We start from the raw sequence: 17019 nt of genomic DNA, 5'->3' as shown, positions 1-17019 counted from the left end.
CCTGCGCGGCCGCCGGCCCCGCCACACAGCTGTCAGTACTTTCGGGCGGCCGTCTGCGGCACATGCGCACTCCCGCGAGTGAAGTCGCCGCGGGTCCCGGCGGTCGATCCGAAGGGGCTCGTTGATTTCTTTACGCGCTGTGCCCGAACTCTTCCCTGGTCTGGGGCGGGCGGCTCCGGTGCGGCTGGTCACAGTCCCGTGGTGTCAGGGAAGGGCCGCAGAGAGGACCCCACAGCTGGGGTCCCCAAGAGGGGTATGTGGGGGGGAACGGAGGGAAGGAGGAGATGGGAGATGTCCTGGAGGAGGTCACATTTTGGTGGACTTTCAAGTTCCTGAACCTCCTGACATACTGATTTTGTGGCTTTTTGTTGTCCTCTTTAAAATACAAGCTACAGGGGCGCCTGGGTGGCTCGGTCGGCTGAGCATCCGACTTTGGCTCAGGTCGTGGCCTCGCGGATTGTGAGTTCAAGCCCCGCGTAGGGCTTTGTGTTGACAGCTCAGAACCTGGAGCCTGTTTTAGATTCTGTGTCTGCCTCTCTCACTCTCTCTGCCCCTTCCCCACTCTTACTCTGTCCATCTCTCCTTCAAAAATAAACATTAACATTTTTTTTTAAATAAATAAAACACAAGCTACATGAGAGCAGGGTGTGTTTTATTCACAAATACCCCGGAAAGCCCCCTGAACTATGCCCGTTGCAGAATTGGGGCTGAAGACGTATTTGTTAAATTGCTTCTGCAAATGCTCCCGGGGGATTTGTGTGTCTGAGGACCCCGAGAGGCCTCTATCCTGGCTGGCTCTTGCCTGGAGGAGCTCCTAGAATGGGGCAAATGGTTCTTGGCTGATGACAAAGAGACTATAGCATGGGAAGAGAAGACTGGAAGCGGAGACCTAGCAGGCCTGGCGAGCTGGGCCACTTATCCAGGCCAGATAATCCAGTAGCCTGTAGTACGTGCCAAGAGACTTGCATAGGCAGTGGTCTCTAAAATCAGTAGCAAGTTAAGAAGACAGTCTATTTACAAAAGCATAAAAAAAAAAAGAGAGATACTTAGTAATGAACTTAATAAAAGAATCGCAAAACTTGGTGCACTGCAAATTACAGAACTTCACTAAAAATAATTGAAAGAATGACCTAAGTTCTAAGTGAATGGGAAGATATCTTGGGTTCATGGATTGGAAGATTTAATATCGTTAAGATGGCAGTACTCCCCAAAGTGGTCTACAGATTCAACCCAATGGCTATCAAAATTCAGACTTCTTTTTTGGGGTAGAAATGGACAAGCCAATCCTAAAATTCCTATGGAATTGGAGGAGGCCCCCAGGTAGCCAAGATAATTAGGAAAAAAAAGCAGAGTTGGAGAACTCACACTTCCCGATTCAAACTTGCTACAGAGCTGCAGCAACCCAGACCTTGTAGTGGCATGAGGAGAGACCTATCAGTGCAGTAGAACTGACAATGCAGATATAAACTCATCCATCCGTGGTCAGTGCATCTTTAAAAACAAGGGTGCCAGAATCATGCAATAGGAAAAGAATGGCCTTTTCAACAAACCAAACAACTAGATAGTCACATGCAAAAGAATGAAGTTAGACCCTATAGTGGCAGAATAGTAGACCCCCACCCCCACGCCGGCCAAAGGTGTCTACACCATAATCCCCAGAACCTGTGAATGATAGGTTGCTTGGCAAGGGGAAATAGTGGTTGCAGATGCAAGTTGCAAATCAGCTGTCCTTAAAATAGACACCCTGGATGGGCCCCAGGTAATCACCAGGGTCCTTGTAAATGGAAGAAGGGAGCCGATGAGGGAGAACCAGAGGAGTGACAGCATGCTAAAGACTCAACCCACTTGCTGGGTTAGAAGATGGAAGAAGAGGCAATGAATCAAGGAATGTGGGTGGCATCTAAAAGCTAGAAAAGGCATGGAAGTGGGTTCTCTCAACTTCTAGAGGGAATGCAGCCACATGCCAATGCCTTGATTTTGGTCAAGTGAGATCCATTTCTGACTTCTGACCTTCAAGAACTGTGAGATAATAAATTGGTGTTATTTTAAGCCAGTAAGTGTGTGGTAATTTGTTACATCCGCACTGGGAAATGAATACAGATCCCCACCTCACACTATATACAAAAATTTAAATGGATCGGGGTGCCTGGCTGGTTCAGTCCATAGAGCATGCAACTCTTTTTTTTTTTTTTTTAATTTTTTAAATTTTTTAAATTTATTCCTAGGAGAGAGAGAGAGACAGAGTGAACAGGAGAGAGTCAGAGAGAGAGGGAGTCACAGACTCTGAAACAGGCTCCAGGCTCTGAGCTGGCAGTCAGCACAGAGCCCGACGCGGGGCTCGAACCCACGAACCACAAGATCATGACCTAAGCGAAAGTCGGACACTTAACCAACTAAGCCACCCAGGCGCCCCTAGAGCATGCAACTCTTTGTCTCAGGGCTGTAGGTTTGAGCCCCACATTGGGTGTAGACATTACTTAAAATCTTAAAAAACAAAAATTAAAATGGGCCAAATATCTACATGGAAGAGCTGAAACAAAAAACTCTTAGAAGAAAACAAAGGCGTAAATCTTTTTTAAAAATTTATTTAGAGAGAGAGCAGAAGGCAGGCATATGACTGGAGACTCACCATCCAGGCCAGACTGGAGATGAGACCAGAGAAGGAAGGGCCACACCCCTTAGTGGAACCTCAGGAGGGCTTGAGTAGGGGAGAGGCCTGGGGTATGTCTTTAAAAGACTGCTTTGGCCACGAGATAAAGGGATGGTCGAGGGATGGGGTGGAAGTCAGGAGGCCAGCCAGGAGCCATGTCCAGTGGGCTAGACAAGTCTAGTGCTGGCTGGGTTTCGTGGGTGCAGGGTCTGTCTTGGAGGCGGGGCTCCCAGTCCTTTCTGATGGATGGGCCAAGGAGCATGAGAAAAAGAGGAATCAGGATGGAGTTCTGAGTTTCTAGCTTACGTAATTAGCTGCGTGGTGGAGCTTAAACTAACCGAGACACAGAAGCAGGTTGGAGAGAAAACCCAGGTCCATTTGTTGCCCATGTTTTGTCTGAAATAGATATATTTCCCAAAGAAAGTTCGGGCAAGATGTGGAAAATTGGAACTCTTACACACAGCTGCTGGCGGGACCATAGAATGGTGCAGTCACTTTGAAAAACAGTCTGGCAGTTCCTCAAAATAGTTACCATATGACCTAGTATTTCCACACTTTGGTTTATCCCCCCCCCCAATTAAAAACATATGTTCACACAAAGACGAGTACACAAATGCGCGCAGCAGCACTGTTCACAACCGCTAAACACGGTAAATAACTCAATGTCCATTAACTGATGGTCAACAAAATGTGGTCCATCCATACAACGGAATCTTACTTGTCCATAAAAAGGAACGAACCTGGATGAACCTTAAAAACACTGTGCCAAGTGAAAGGAGACAGACACCGAAGACACATGTTGTATGATTTCATTTACATGAAATGTCCAGAACAGACAAATCCATAGAGACAGAAAGCCAGTTCGTGGCTGCAAGGGCCTGAGGAAAGAGACTTCTAATGAGTATGAGGTTTCCTTTTAGGGGAATTAAAATATTCTGGAACCAGATAGAGGTGACGGCTGCACAACTCTGTAAACACTAAACACCACTAAATTGGGCACTTCAAAAAGACAGATTTTAAGGTATGTGAATGACACCTCAACCAAAAACAGATCTGTAGGGGCACCTGGGTGGCTGTGTGGGTTAAGGGTCCAACTCTTTTTTTTTTATAATTTTTTTTAATGTTTTATTTATTTCTAGGTAAGAGAGAGAGACAGCGTGAGCAGGGAAGGGTCAGAGAGAGAGGGAGACATAGACTCCGAAAGAGGCTCCAGGCCCTGAGCTGGCAGTCAGCACAGAGCCCGACGCGGGGCCCTAACCCACGAACCGCGAGATCATGACCTAAGCGAAAGTCGGACGCTTAACTGACTAAGCCACCCAGGCGCCCCAAGGGTCCAACTCTTCATTTCGGTGCAGGTCATGATCTCACAGATCATGGGACTGAGCCCTGCATTGGGCACTGCGGTGACAACATGGAGCCTGCTTGGGATTCTCTCTCTCCCCGTGTCTCTGTCCCTCCCCCCTCCCCCGTTTTCTCTCCATTTAAACAAACATTTAAACAAAACAGTGGGAGTTGGCCAGGCATGCTGCGTAAGAACAATGATTCAGGCACAAGGTCAGCAGGTGCAAAGGCACGGAAGGAAGATGCAGGCGGGAAATGACCGATCATGGTGGAAAGAAAAGAGCCTATAGAATGGCACCCCGGGCCAGGGAGCCTGGACTCCTCCCAAAGTGAGGGAGACCCTCAAAGGGTGAAGGGCCGGAGGCAAGGTTCCAGCCCGCAGCTACCTCTCTGCATGGCAACTCCCCCTCTCTGGCATGGCTTCTCCCTCCCTGTCCCTCACACACCACCGCTCCACCCCTGCAGGTCATGGCCCAGGTGCCGATGCCAGGCCAGGATGAAAGTCTTCCCACGTCACAGGGACAGACATCCTCTCTGTACACATCCACCCAGGGTCCCTCCATAAAGAGGAGGCTTGAGGCAGCAGCTTGCCTTCTGATCCCAGCTCTTCCTCCAGACTTAACTACAGTTCCTGGAGGGGAGGGGGGCATGGGCGGGGGAAGCAGTCCCAGAACTTCCCACTCGGCATAAACAATACAAAGCTATCAAGCGGTGAAAAGGCCTAGAGGAAGACAAAGCGAAGGGAGCTTTCATCTTGCTAAGTGTTAAGAAGCTGGTTTGAAAAGGCTATACATTGTGTGATTCCAAGCGCCTGACCTGGAAAAAACACCAAACTCCCGGAGATGGTGAAAAGATCTGTGGCTGCCAGAGTCGGGCTAGGAGGGGGGAGAGACGGACCGCGGGGTTTTTAGGGCAGAGAAACTAGGAAACTAGCACCATGGATGCACGTCACGCATTATGCCTTTGTTGAAGCCCATGGAATGTACCACACCTTCCACATGTAACGTTCGCTGTGGACTTGAGTAATGACCACGGACACAGGCCCATCAATCCTGACAAATGCCGTGTAATAACGCAAGATGCCAATGGTAAGGAAACCGGTGCGGGGTGACCCAGTACATGGGAACTCTGTACTTTCCACTCGTTTTTGTTTTGTTTTGTTTTGTTTAGTAGCCTGAAGTTACTCTGATACAGTTTATCATTAATCCATTAAAAACAGACACAAAGCCTGATGCAGGATTATTTTCTTGTCAGCTCAGGGGCTTTCTTGCCCTGCTGGGATTCACAGGCTTTGGAACAAGAAAGGGCCTGCTGGCCTGCTTTCTCACCGGGAACTGCCGGCACTGACTTCATTCCCCTCCTCACACCTCAGTTTCCTCATCTGTACAATGGGGGCCATGGCGGTCAAGGTCCCATGGCATGTTATACAGAATGCACTTGCACAGGCACCCTTCTCCTGCCTTCTTCTCTTTGCAGACTGCGCGCATCCAAGGACCAGCCCCGAGCCAACCAGGGCCCTGGTCCCCAGGGCCCCCACCCAGCCAAGGCCCAAGCCTCACAAACCTTTCCTTCTCTGTCCTCTGAAGTGGAGACCAGACGAGATGGACATTATGATACTAGGGGAGGCCCAGCAGACATTGGGGTTAAGGGGGTGTCCTGGATTAGAATGCCAGCTAGGCCACCTTTGCAGCTCTTACACAGATCTATGGCCCCACTGGACACCTGCCAGGGGGCGCCCCCCCTGGACTGGGGCCGGTGCAGGGCTCTGTGAGGCCCCCGAGGCTGCAAGAAAGCAGCGAGAGCGCCAACCCCAGGCCCCAGAGGCCGTGCAGATGGGCTTCCGGGCAGCAGGCGGCAGTGAGGAAAAGCCGTGGGTCTTGCTGTTGTCCGGTGAACTTGAGTTCCCCAGTGGAAGTCCTGCCTTCGGAAACCCAGAAAGGGTTCTTCTGTGCCACATGGGGACAGACAGTAAGTAACTAGGATTCAGGCACTGGACACTCTGCAGGTTTATTTCTTAAATTCAACTAGGAAACAAAACCTTGGTGCTTGGAAGGGCCCACGTGCAACAGTACATGGGCCCCAGGGTTTGAGGAGCTGGATGGTGCTGCAGCTGGTGGGGGGGGGGTTCGGGACGGAGAGTCTGGGTGGCCAGTCCCCACAACGGGAGTCCGGGATGAGCCACCAATGAGGTCGATGGGGCTGTCCAAGCCACACCAAAGCTAGGTCTGAACTCAACAAAGCCAGTGGGGATATCCAACAGGCTGGAACCCCCAAGGCTCCAAAGTCCATCTCACCGCTGCCACTCCCGTGGGTCCCACCAGCAGCCACGCCCGATGGGGCCCCCCTAGAGCCCTCTGCCAGGGTGAGCGTCTGGCTGGTGAGCCGAACAGCCCCCCAATGCAGTCTTCAAGGCTCCTCTAGCAGGAGCTCCGTGGAGGCGCCTGAAAGGAGACATCTGGGCAGGGGCAATGTCCGAGGGGTAACAGTCAATTCTGGAAGCTTCCGAGCATCAGGAAGGGCAGACAGGGGACAGGAGGGAGACCTACCAACGATGGTTAAGTGCAAAGAGGCAACTGGCCCAGCCTGGGAGAGATTTCCAGCTGGCCTGGAGGTCCCTTGACCATGACCCCCTGACACCCAGGTGGGCGGGGCAAACCACGAGGCTCCTCTGCTCAGGAAGGAGGAAGGACGGTCTGCCTGGAGCTCAGACTGGGCTGTGACACCCTGGGGCCCAGCAGCCTGAGGAGGCCCGGACTGTGGCTCCTTAAGGCACAGCTGAGAGAGAGGCTGGGAGGCTCCATTCTGGGTTGACGACCCAGCAGGGACGAGCCACGGAGGCCCCAAGGACAATGGGGCCCTGCGTGCCCACAGATCCCAGGAGGGAGCAGGGGAAAAGAAAGAGGGAAGAGGTGTGGGTGTGTGGGCCAGGGGGGAGGCTGAGAAGCAGAGAGGAGAGAGATGCACAGAGACACAGGAGCAGGGACCCAGGCAGGAGATGGCTCGGAGGTGGAGGGGGCAGCGGGAAGGTAGCAGAGCCATAGGGTCCTCCTGGGGTCCAGCTGCTGAGCACCAGGGTGGCCCCAGCAGGTGCTGCTGGGCCAGCCCCCCCAGCCTTGCTGGCAGGACCTGGCTGGGAGTCTCTAGTGGGCAGAGGAGGAGTGTCAGAGGGCAAAGGCACCCGAGCAGATGCGAGTGTAGACAGTCTGGTCGAGGGGCAAGTAGTGGCCCTGCTTCAGGTCCAGGAAGAAGAGCCGGTCTGAGGTCTGGCGTGGGTCAAACCCTTCATGCTGCAGTCGGGTCTTCTGGATCTTGAAGGTGCCTGGGGGGGTGGGAGTGGGGATACTCAGCAAGGGGGCTTCTAGGAATCCCCAACACACAGTCCTTTCCTACACCTCCAGGCTTCTGCATAGGCCATCCCCTCGGCTGGAAACATTCTTCCTCATCTGATCTGCCTGATTTTCCTCTGCCCTTCAGATCCTGACTTCCTGCCCCCTCCTCCAGGGAGGCCTCCCTGACTATCCCGTCACAGCCGCATACTCTGTGTACTCCCTGCCTGGTCACAAGTCCACTCCCGAGACCAAGGCAGGGCTGAGTCTGTCACACAGCAGGTCAGGGGTCAGCAAGTTGTAGCGGAGGGCCAAATTCGGCCCATCATCTGTTTTGTAAATAGTTTTACTGGCAAGAAGCTACACCTACTCGTTTACACACTGTCTAGGACAGTTTTACACAACGGAGGCAGAGGTAAGTTGTTGGGACAGATTGCATGGTCCAAACAACTGAAAATATTTACTATCTGGTCCTTTAAGAAAAAGACTGCACTCCCTGAAGTGGACAATTGAAGATTTCATGAAAGATAAGGCTAGGGGTACCTGGGTGGCTCAACTGGTCAAGCGTCTGATTTTGGCTCAGCTTATGATCTTGAGGATCATGGGTTCAAGCCCCACGTAGGGCCCTCTGCTGTCAGCGCAGAGTCCTCTTTAGATCCTCTGTGCCCCTCTCTCTGTGCCTCTCCCCTGCTCTCTCTTTCTCTCTCTCAAAAGCAAATAAATATTAAAAAAAAAAAAAAAAGATAAAGTGAAGGGTTTAGGCTCATAGGAAAAACTGCAGGCAGGTACCTGTGTGCTTTAGAGTTGAGAAGGTGTCTTAGTCTAAATAAAACTTCAAAAGCACAAACCGTAACATTGAAAAAAAGGGGGGGGGGTTTCAGTTTGTATCAAAATTAATGGCTTCTTTTCAAAAAAAAGTCCCCATAAACCAGGTTAACGGTTAGACTCCCAAATAGAACACTCCTGATGTCCGAAATTGCTACGGAATTAACATGTGGAATATGAGGAGAAACTCTCACAAATCAAGAAGAAGAAGACAGCAAAGTTATCCAAAGATGGGCAAAAGATACAAACAGGCAATTATAGGAACAGGAACCTCACAGGTACGAGATGATTGGCTCAAACGTCCTAGTCATCAGACAAAATGCAAGAAATGGAAGAAAGGCACCAAACGCTGCAGAATGCCTAGTGGGGGTGGGGCTGAGGGATGGAAATACGTAACGCTGCAGATAAAACAGGAGAAGGGCCCTGGAGGAGTCCACTGTGCCTGCTGGCCATGAACCATTGTGTCAGACTCAGCACGAGGGTGTGAACCGGGACAAAGCAGCAAATGGTTGCCGAGCCAAAAGACAGATGGACGGACAGACAGAGAGGCGAGAGGCCGCACCTGTAGTGTCCACTTGGGGCAGGAGGCGTAGGAAGATGGGCCGGGCATAGGGTGCCAGCACCTTCTGCAGCTCTTGGTATAGCACATTGGGGCTCAGCTGGCCGTGAGGGTCCGCGATGGCCGCCATGCCTGCTTTGCCCTCTATTCCTGGAGACAGAGGTTTCACTGAGAACACCCCACCTTTTGTCCCACTGCAGGACTGAATACACCCTCAGAAGCCCCTCGTCTCTCTCTGATCTCCAGTCCCTTCTATCTGAGCTAACACTTGCTGAAGCTAGTAATAATAATCGTTATTATTATTACTGAGCTCTTGCTGCACCCCTGCAACTCTGAGACCATCACTTTCATGATCCCATTTACTGGATAAGGAAACCAAGGGGTTATCATCCATGAGGGGTAACTCCAGATCCAGCGTCCCGCCCAGGTTGCCATGTGCAGTTATCCAAGTTGAGCACTGCCCAAGAGCACCTGTACCTCCAAGCTCGTGCAGGTTGGGCTCCTCTGGGGCTGCCATACCCTAGGACCACCCCCACAAACCCAGCTTGCCTGGCACAGCCACCCCGTACACAGCCACGTCTGTCTGGCCCAGCAGGCGGCTGAGCACGCCCTCCACCTCAGCAGTGGAAACATTCTCCCCACGCCAGCGGAAGGTGTCCCCGCCACGGTCCCGGAAGTACATGTAGCCCAGCTCATCCATCACCAGCACATCGCCTGGCAGAGGGGAGAGGAGAGGTAAGATGGCGGCCCGCCACCCCCACGGCCAGCCCCCAGGGTCTTCTCACCTGAGAGGTAGGCACTGTCGCCCTTGCGGAAGACACTGTGGGCAATCTTCTTGCTGGTGGCACTCTCGCTGATGTAGCCATCGAAGCGACGCAGCGGGTCCTGCTGGTTGATCTGGCCCACGAGGAGGCCAGGTTCCCCTGGGGAGGAGGCCACCCTCAGGCTGCGCTGGGTGGGCAGGGGGTGGGGGCCCCCGTTCCCCAGGGGACTGGGCAGGGCCTGGCTCACCGGCCTGACAGGGGATGCAGAGGCCCTGGGCATCCCGCAGTGGCTCCATGGTGTCCTCGTTGACCTTCACCAGCTGGATGGGGTACACGTGGGGTAAGACGCGGCTGTTAAAGCCACAGGAGCCGACCTGGTGTGGGGGGGGAGTGAGCCGAGTCGGTGAGGAGCTCTCGGGGGGCATGGTGTCTTCCCGGCAGACATCTTGCCTCTCCTGCCCCAGGGCCCTGGAATTAGCGGCCCATGTGCCCTGAACTCTGTGACCTCGCGTGATCTGAAAAAGCGGGTATTCAGGGCAGTGCCTCCTTCCCAGGACTCCTGCCCCCTCCTCCCACCTCCCTAGCCTCCTTTGGCCCCATCATGTGCGAAACCTGCTGACGGCTCACCACTTCCTGGTCCATAAAATCCTCTACGCTGGCAGGAAGGGATGCCTGGGGTAACCCTGGAGCCACGTGGGGACAGCGGCAGAGCCTCTGCCCCCTCCCTGGCTGGCTCCGTCCAATGAGCACAAATGCCTGTCTAATGGGTTTGTGCTGCCGGATGCTGTTGGGTATGTTTGTTACAGCAGCCACGTGTGTGTGTGTGCTTTAATGTTTTATTTATTTCTGAGAGAGAGAGAGACAGAGTATGAGCAGGGGAGGGTCAGAGAGAGAGGGGGACACAGAATCCGAAGCAGGGTCCAGGCTCTGAGCTGCCAGCACAGAGCCCGATGCGGGGCTCGAACCCACGAACCGTGTGATCATGACCTGAGCCGAAGTCGGACACTTAACCGACTAAGCCACCCAGGCGCCTCAGCGGCCACTTGCGTTAATACGGCCGGAGTGTCTTCTAGGGCTGTCTGTTCACTGCCTTGTTCTCAGGTCCTGGGGACCCAAAACAGAGCCAGGCAGGAAAGAATCAAGGCCCTCAGGTTCTTGCTTTATTATTACTCTCCTCATCTGTGCCTGGCTCGGGGTGGGAGGAGCTTGATAATGGAGCCGGGTCCAGCTGAGGCAGAATGGAGACATTCATTGCTAATCATAAAAGCATCTGCAGAGAGCCTGCCACCTGGGGGTGCCAGGCTGAGCTCAGGATGGTGGGTGATTAGAACAAACCCAGTGGGCTATGGCCCCCATGTACAGATGAGGAAACCAAGGCCCAAGGAGCCTGAGTGACTTAGCCAGTTGGAGGCGATGGGCACCCCAACCCTAGCCCTGGATCCTCCGAGCCCTGCTCTCCCTCACCACCCCCACGGGTGGAAACAGGAATTCTGAGGCCTTTGCCCAAGGCACACACAGCCTCGCCGAGGACTTGAATTCAAGGGCACGGTCAAACCACTAACTGTGCATGGGTGCTGGACGAGGGACCCCGCGCGCCCCGACAGTCCCAGGAGCTCCCCGTCCCCTGCCCTGCGGGCCTGGCCGTGCCCTCCCAGCAGATCAGGCTGTTTTTGGAGAACGCGCTGGGGTGGGGGGCCGGCAAGGAGGCAGCGGTAGCAGTGAGCCCTGAACCTCACGGCCTGCCCGCACCGCCCACCTTCCCGTCCATGTTGGCGATGCTGCAGTTGCACTCGGTGGCCCCGTAGAACTCGCCGATCTGGCGCACGCGGAAGCGCTCGGTGAACTCCTCCCAGATGGCCGGCCGCAGCCCGTTGCCCACGGCCAGGCGCACGCGGTGCTGCCCCTCGGCCTCGCGCACCGGCTGCTTCAGCAGGTAGCGGCAGATCTCCCCGATGTACTGGACCACCTGGGGGCGAGGGCGAAGCGAGGGGTGGGCGGCCACGCTGGGCCCGAGAACCCGGGTCACCCCTCCGCCCTGGGCGCCAGGAACAAAACGCGCTTAAGGAGCGATGGTCACAGACCCGCCCGGGCAGTTTATGCCCCCCACCCCCTTGCTGAATCCTCGCTGGGGACACGGGGGCGGAGAGGATGCAGTCCGTGTATCCCGGGCCCCTCCGCGGCCTGACCATCCCCACGCTGCCTCCAGGAACCCCCCGCGTGCGTCACCGGCAGGGCAGGGAGGCAGACTGCAGTGGACACCCCACAGGCAGCCTGGAGCCGCTCTACACTGTCCCCCAGAGCTCTGGCTCCACGCTGCCTCCTTGATCCTATCCCTAGGTCGCAGGGCACCCCTCCTTCCCTAGGGGTCTCAAGGCTCCACCCCCCGGGGGGTGGGGTCACCTCCCAGATACCCTAGGTGCCTTCCAGTCCTTATCTGTGGGTTGGCTTCCTAAGGATTACCCCCATCACCACCAATTTTACCGGGGGTCACAGCCAGTAAGTGACTAGACCAAAGCTGGTAAGTGATAGAGGTTGATTTGAATCTGGGCATCCTGGCAAGTCTGATTGAAGTAGTTACTTGCTCAGGATTAAGCTCCAAGTTGATCATGACAGCTTCAAAGTGCTCACAGCGTCCCCTCACCCACAGGATAAAGTCCAAATTTCTGCCAGTGGTCAATTCCCTTTGGTCCCACCACCCTCACTGCCTCTTCTCCCTCCCTTTCCCATCAACACGCTGTGCCACATGGGAACACGGGTCTCCTCCTCAGGGCCTTTGCACATGCTGTACCCTCTACCTGCCTGCTCTTCCCCAGGGATGCAACTGGGTCCTCGGGGTTTGGGTCAAACATCACTGCCACGGAGAGGCCTTCCCTGAACAGTGCTTGCTGAATCTCTGATGAATCAACACATGTGCTGAGTATTCTACCGCCAACCACAGAGCTCATTGGTTTACTTCTCCCAACACTCCACGCGGGGCATGAAGGCCTGAGATCCACAGAGGGGAACAACCTGCCCATCAGCTTTGGGCAGGACATAAGCCCAGGGCGGGGCAAGGTCAGAGCCTGAAGGTGGTGAGTTCTCTCCCTCGGTCCCCTGTGGCCCAGCCCAGCCCATCTCCAGGGCAGAACCTAAGACACAACCTGGCCAACCAGCCCTGTCTGTCCCCAGCTAGTAATCAGTTCAAGGGTGAGCACATGACCAGAATGAGGCCAATGAGAATCAGCCCCGGCCTGTGGCTCTACCTGAGCTGAGAACCTTCTGAAGAAGTAGGGCTGGGAAGGAAGATGCATGCCGAGGAAGGAGAAACACAAGAAATGCAGAGAGACAGAGGCCCTCCTGGATCATGCTGTGCCTGAAGCTGTCCCCAGGTAGCCTTCTCAGGTCCATGAGCTCCTAAATCCCCTTCTTCAAGAAGCCAGGGCTTAAGTTAGGATTCTGGCTCCTGTCCGCTGTCCAAGTCCTGCCCTCCAAACCAGCACCAGGTAGTCCCTGCCACGCTCTGAGCAGCTCTCAGCTGTCATCTTCAGGCCAGGGGAGGGACAGCCCAGCCACGACTGAGGCAGCAGAGGGGGACAATAACACTCCCCTCCATGCCCTGAGCCTGTGTCACATTGAAAGGAAACAGCTGATCTTTACTTCTGGCCTCAACCCCTGGACAGACCCGGGGCTGAAGAAAAGACATCTCAGGTCACAGCTCAGAGAGGCAGATGCAGATGCCCTGTGCCGAGACCTCCAGCCTGCACGGTGGCACCCAGACAGAGGCTGGGGGTGGGTCATCGACCAGGGACCCTGCTACAGCTCCCCTGCGCCAGGGTGACCTTGTACACCAAGTGCACACACCCCCAGTGGGTAGGGAGAGACACAGGCACCACACAGCCCCCCAGGGATGAAGAGGGGTGGAGGCACCTGTCATCTGCCCATCTGTTGGTTCTAATGTTTATTTGGGGGGGGAGGGGCAGAAAGAGTGGGAGACACAGAATGCAAAGCAGGCTCCAGGCTCTGAGCTGTCAGCACAGAGCCTGACGTGGGGCTGGAACCCAAGAGCCACAAGATCATGACCTGAGCCAAAATCAGATGCTTAACCAACTGAGCCACCCAGGTGCCCCGAAAGCGGGGCTCTAAATAACAGCCTGCTGCCTCCCATAAAGACGGATGGACTGCTGTTTGGGGCTGCGGCCACCGCTGCAATTAACACAGAAGCCAAGCAGTCTCCCCCTCCAACAGCCAAGGGATGAGATTTCTGAACCCAAATGCAGGCGCTCGTTTTGACCTCTGAGCATTCTGTCCTCTGTTCCGTAATGAGCCCCTCAGTGTTTACCGCGTACCTTCTCTTAGACACAGAAATTCGCCTTCTTAGAAACAGAGCGACTATCAGGGGTCCAGAGATGGTGAATGATGCCCGATGCAGTATGGCAACGTCAAGGACAAAGAGAGAGACCACCAGACACGCCGGGCCTCCCAGCGGCAGGGCACAGCACCATGGACAAGGAATCCTTGCCGAAAAAGTTGAACTTGAAGCTGATCAAATATCTAGACCAGGGGTTCTAGACCACAGGCAATCCTGTCCCCCCAAAATACTTGGCAACATCTGGATACATTTCTCATGGTCACGATGGGGGGGAGGGTAGGAAGTGGGGTGCTCTTGACGTCTCCTGATGTCAGGTCAGGAATGCCTGTAAAATACCCTACAGTGCACAGGACAGCCCCCAGAACGGAGACCGATGCAGCCCCAAGTACCCCAAGCATCATGATGGAGAAACACTGTGCTGGACCTGACAACTCCCAATGGACAGGAAACACCAGGGACAGAGCGACATGTGAAGAGACCCCCTATCCAGACCGGGAAAATACTACAGGACAAGCAACTTCCCTTCTTCTGTAAATACACACAAGATGGGGGGGGGGGAGGACATGGGGCTCCTACAGATGAAACGACTCCCATGAGACACATTGAAGTCAAAATGTGTGGGTCTCCTCTAAAAACGGAACTTTGTGAGAATTTGAGAAACAAGGGAAAGACCACCTTTTTAACAAGGTGAGACGGGGATTGAGCCACTGCCCAGAGGCCTGATGACACCAAGGGGTCACTGTCACTTTTTGGCTGTGATGATGGTACTGAGTTTATGGGTTTGTCTGGGTTTTTTTTTTCCTTCCCCTTTTTCGGTTGCATTCACATATACATAAAATTGACCATCTGAAGCACTTATAAGTGTACAGTTCGGTAGCATTAAGTACATTCACACTGTTTGGCAGCTACCACCATCCACCAGAACTCCTCTCCTCTGGGAGAACGGACACTCTGTCCCCAAGAAAAGCTGGGTCCCCACCCTTTCCCCCAGCCCAGGGCACCCACCATCCTACTTTCTGTCTCCATGACTGATTTCTTTAAGCCCCACATGTAAGCAGGATCGTACAGAATTTGTCTTCTGGTGACCAGCTAATGTCACTCAGCACAAGGTCCTCCAAGTTCATCCATGTTGTGGAATGTGCCAGAATTCCTTCCTTTACAGGGCCGAATAATATTCTGCTCTACAAACCCACCGCCTTGCACTTATCTGTTCATCCACCAAAGGACGCCAAGTTGCTTCCACATTTTAACTGTTGTAAATAACGGTGCTGTGAACACTTGAGCCCAAGTATCTCTTCAAGACCTTCTTTCACGTCTTTTGTTTTAAAAACAGTCCTCACCATGGAGTCCCTGGGTGGCCCAGTCGGTTAAAAACAGTCCTCACCAGACACAAAAAGCCACACAGTATATGATCCCATTTACAAGAAAGGTCCAGGACAGGCAAATCCATAAAGATACAGCACAGATCAGTGGCTGCCCGGGCACTAGCAGGGAGGGAGGGGGGACAGGGATTGGGAATGACTGCTGACACAGGTGAGTTTTCCTTTGGGCGTGATGGGAATGTTCTGGAATTGGAGGTGATGGTTACACAACATGGTGAATGTACTAAAAGCCACTAACTGTTCACTTTAAAAATGGTTTCTTTCAGGGGCGCCTGGGTGGCTCAGTCGGTTAAGTGTCTGACTTCAGCTCAGGTCATGATCTCATGGTTTGTGGGCTTGAGCCCCGTGCCGGGCTCTGTGCTGACAGCTCAGAGCCTGGAGCCTGCTTCAGATTCTGTGTCTCCCTCTCTCTCTGACCCTCCTCTGCTCACGCGGTCTGTCTCTCTCTCAGAAATAAATAAAACATTTTTTAAAAAGTTTTTAAATGGTTTCTTTCATATGAATTTTGCCTCCAAAACAAGAGTCATCATCTTTCAGAGGTTTTCCAGAAACATCTATGTAGGAAACACACTGCTCTCTGGGGGTTGTTTCAGATGATGCAGAAGGAGGGATGTGGGTGGAGCTGGAGGGGGCAGGATGGGGTGTTTGAAGCCCCCTGGGGCCAGTGCAAGTGTTTGGGAATCGCCTGTACTTTCTGTCCATGTTTATGGACACAGGCTTCGCTGGCGACCTGGAAGTAGAGAATTCCGAGGAACGCTTTCATAAGCTGAAATGGTATAAAGTGAAGTGTATTTCCTGCTTGCTGGAAGTTTGAATCAACACCTCTTCACTTTTACAAAAGACCTACGTTCGTACTGTAATGTGTGGTTTTTTTTTTTTCCCGTAAAAGAGAAAATCCTCTTTTGACTTCTTTTGGTTAGTGAAATCAGGTACTGATGTAGGTCTTTCCCCAAAGAGAAGCACTGTAACCTAAACTTTGGAAACGGGGTGGGGGCGGGGGCGGTGATCTGTATTCACAGCTCTCAGTAATCAAGGTAATAGAACAGCCTCATTGCATTTTAAGCCTTGGCATAACAGGTTCCTCAAGAGCCTCCCACAAGCAAAATGGAAAATCCTCAAAAGTAGAGCAAATCGGTCACTGTCCCAAGAGATTCCCGAGATGCATCCCAGAGCCCCCACTCTGCCTAGCGTGTGACCTGGGCAGCGGGCCTAACGGCTCTGGGCCCCACTCATCCAAGGCGAGGGGGGCACCTGCCAATTCGCCAGTCCCTGGACAATTCTCTCCTCTCCTCTCCTCCCTCCTTCTTCCTGGAGGAAGGTGCTAGCACCTGTATTTCTATCCCCATCAGGGCACTGAAATCCTCAGCCTGGCTTCCTCTCGCGGCGGAGAGAAGAGAGGAACGTCGGGGACCTAGCCCACTCCCTCATCTACACGACTGCGGATATTCGCCTCTACCTCATGCTTACCCCGCCTGAGCCCCACACCTTGTGGCCTTAACCAGCACAGGGTGGCGACTGCACCCACGGGTCTCCTGTGCTGCAGTCACCAGCAGGGAAGGCTGCTGGGGCACAGGGCGGCAGGGTAGAGAACTCAGGCAGCCTGGGCCCCATTCCAGGTGCATTACAGGCCTCAACTTCCCCACCTGCACAATGGCCTTTGTGATGCCTTTGCCCACCCTCAAGCAGTCCTTCCATTGAGTTTGCATGTCGAAGGGTTAGCCTGGGGCCAGACACAGAGCGCGTGCTCTAGAAACGCGGGCCGCCCCCTTGTCCCCCTCCAGAGCACCCGGGTCTGGGAGTGGCCGCCGCACAGCGGCGGACCTG

At 53.9% G+C, this 17019-nt stretch overlaps 1 protein-coding gene across 1 annotated transcript in view; it reads right to left on the bottom strand.

Annotated features, from left to right (window-relative positions):
• Positions 1-5973: 5973 nt before the first annotated feature.
• The window catches only part of SLC27A1 (solute carrier family 27 member 1), a 34263-nt gene continuing 23217 nt past the window's right edge, over positions 5974-17019 (bottom strand). Inside the window, exons 8-14 of the mRNA XM_077777004.1 lie at positions 13907-13995; positions 11222-11523; positions 9713-9839; positions 9487-9624; positions 9251-9415; positions 8705-8851; positions 5974-7310 (exon numbers count right to left, since the gene is read on the bottom strand). Coding sequence (XP_077633130.1) covers positions 7153-7310; positions 8705-8851; positions 9251-9415; positions 9487-9624; positions 9713-9839; positions 11222-11523; positions 13907-13995 — 1126 coding nt within the window. The 3' untranslated portion in view covers positions 5974-7152. The remainder of the gene's footprint in view (positions 7311-8704; positions 8852-9250; positions 9416-9486; positions 9625-9712; positions 9840-11221; positions 11524-13906; positions 13996-17019) is intronic.

Source organism: Crocuta crocuta, unplaced genomic scaffold (genome assembly GCF_008692635.1).
Source record: "Crocuta crocuta isolate KB4526 unplaced genomic scaffold, BGI_CrCroc_1.0 scaffold77, whole genome shotgun sequence".
NCBI classification, from domain to species: Eukaryota; Metazoa; Chordata; class Mammalia; order Carnivora; family Hyaenidae; genus Crocuta; species Crocuta crocuta.
This window is presented reverse-complemented; position numbering and strand designations above follow the sequence as displayed.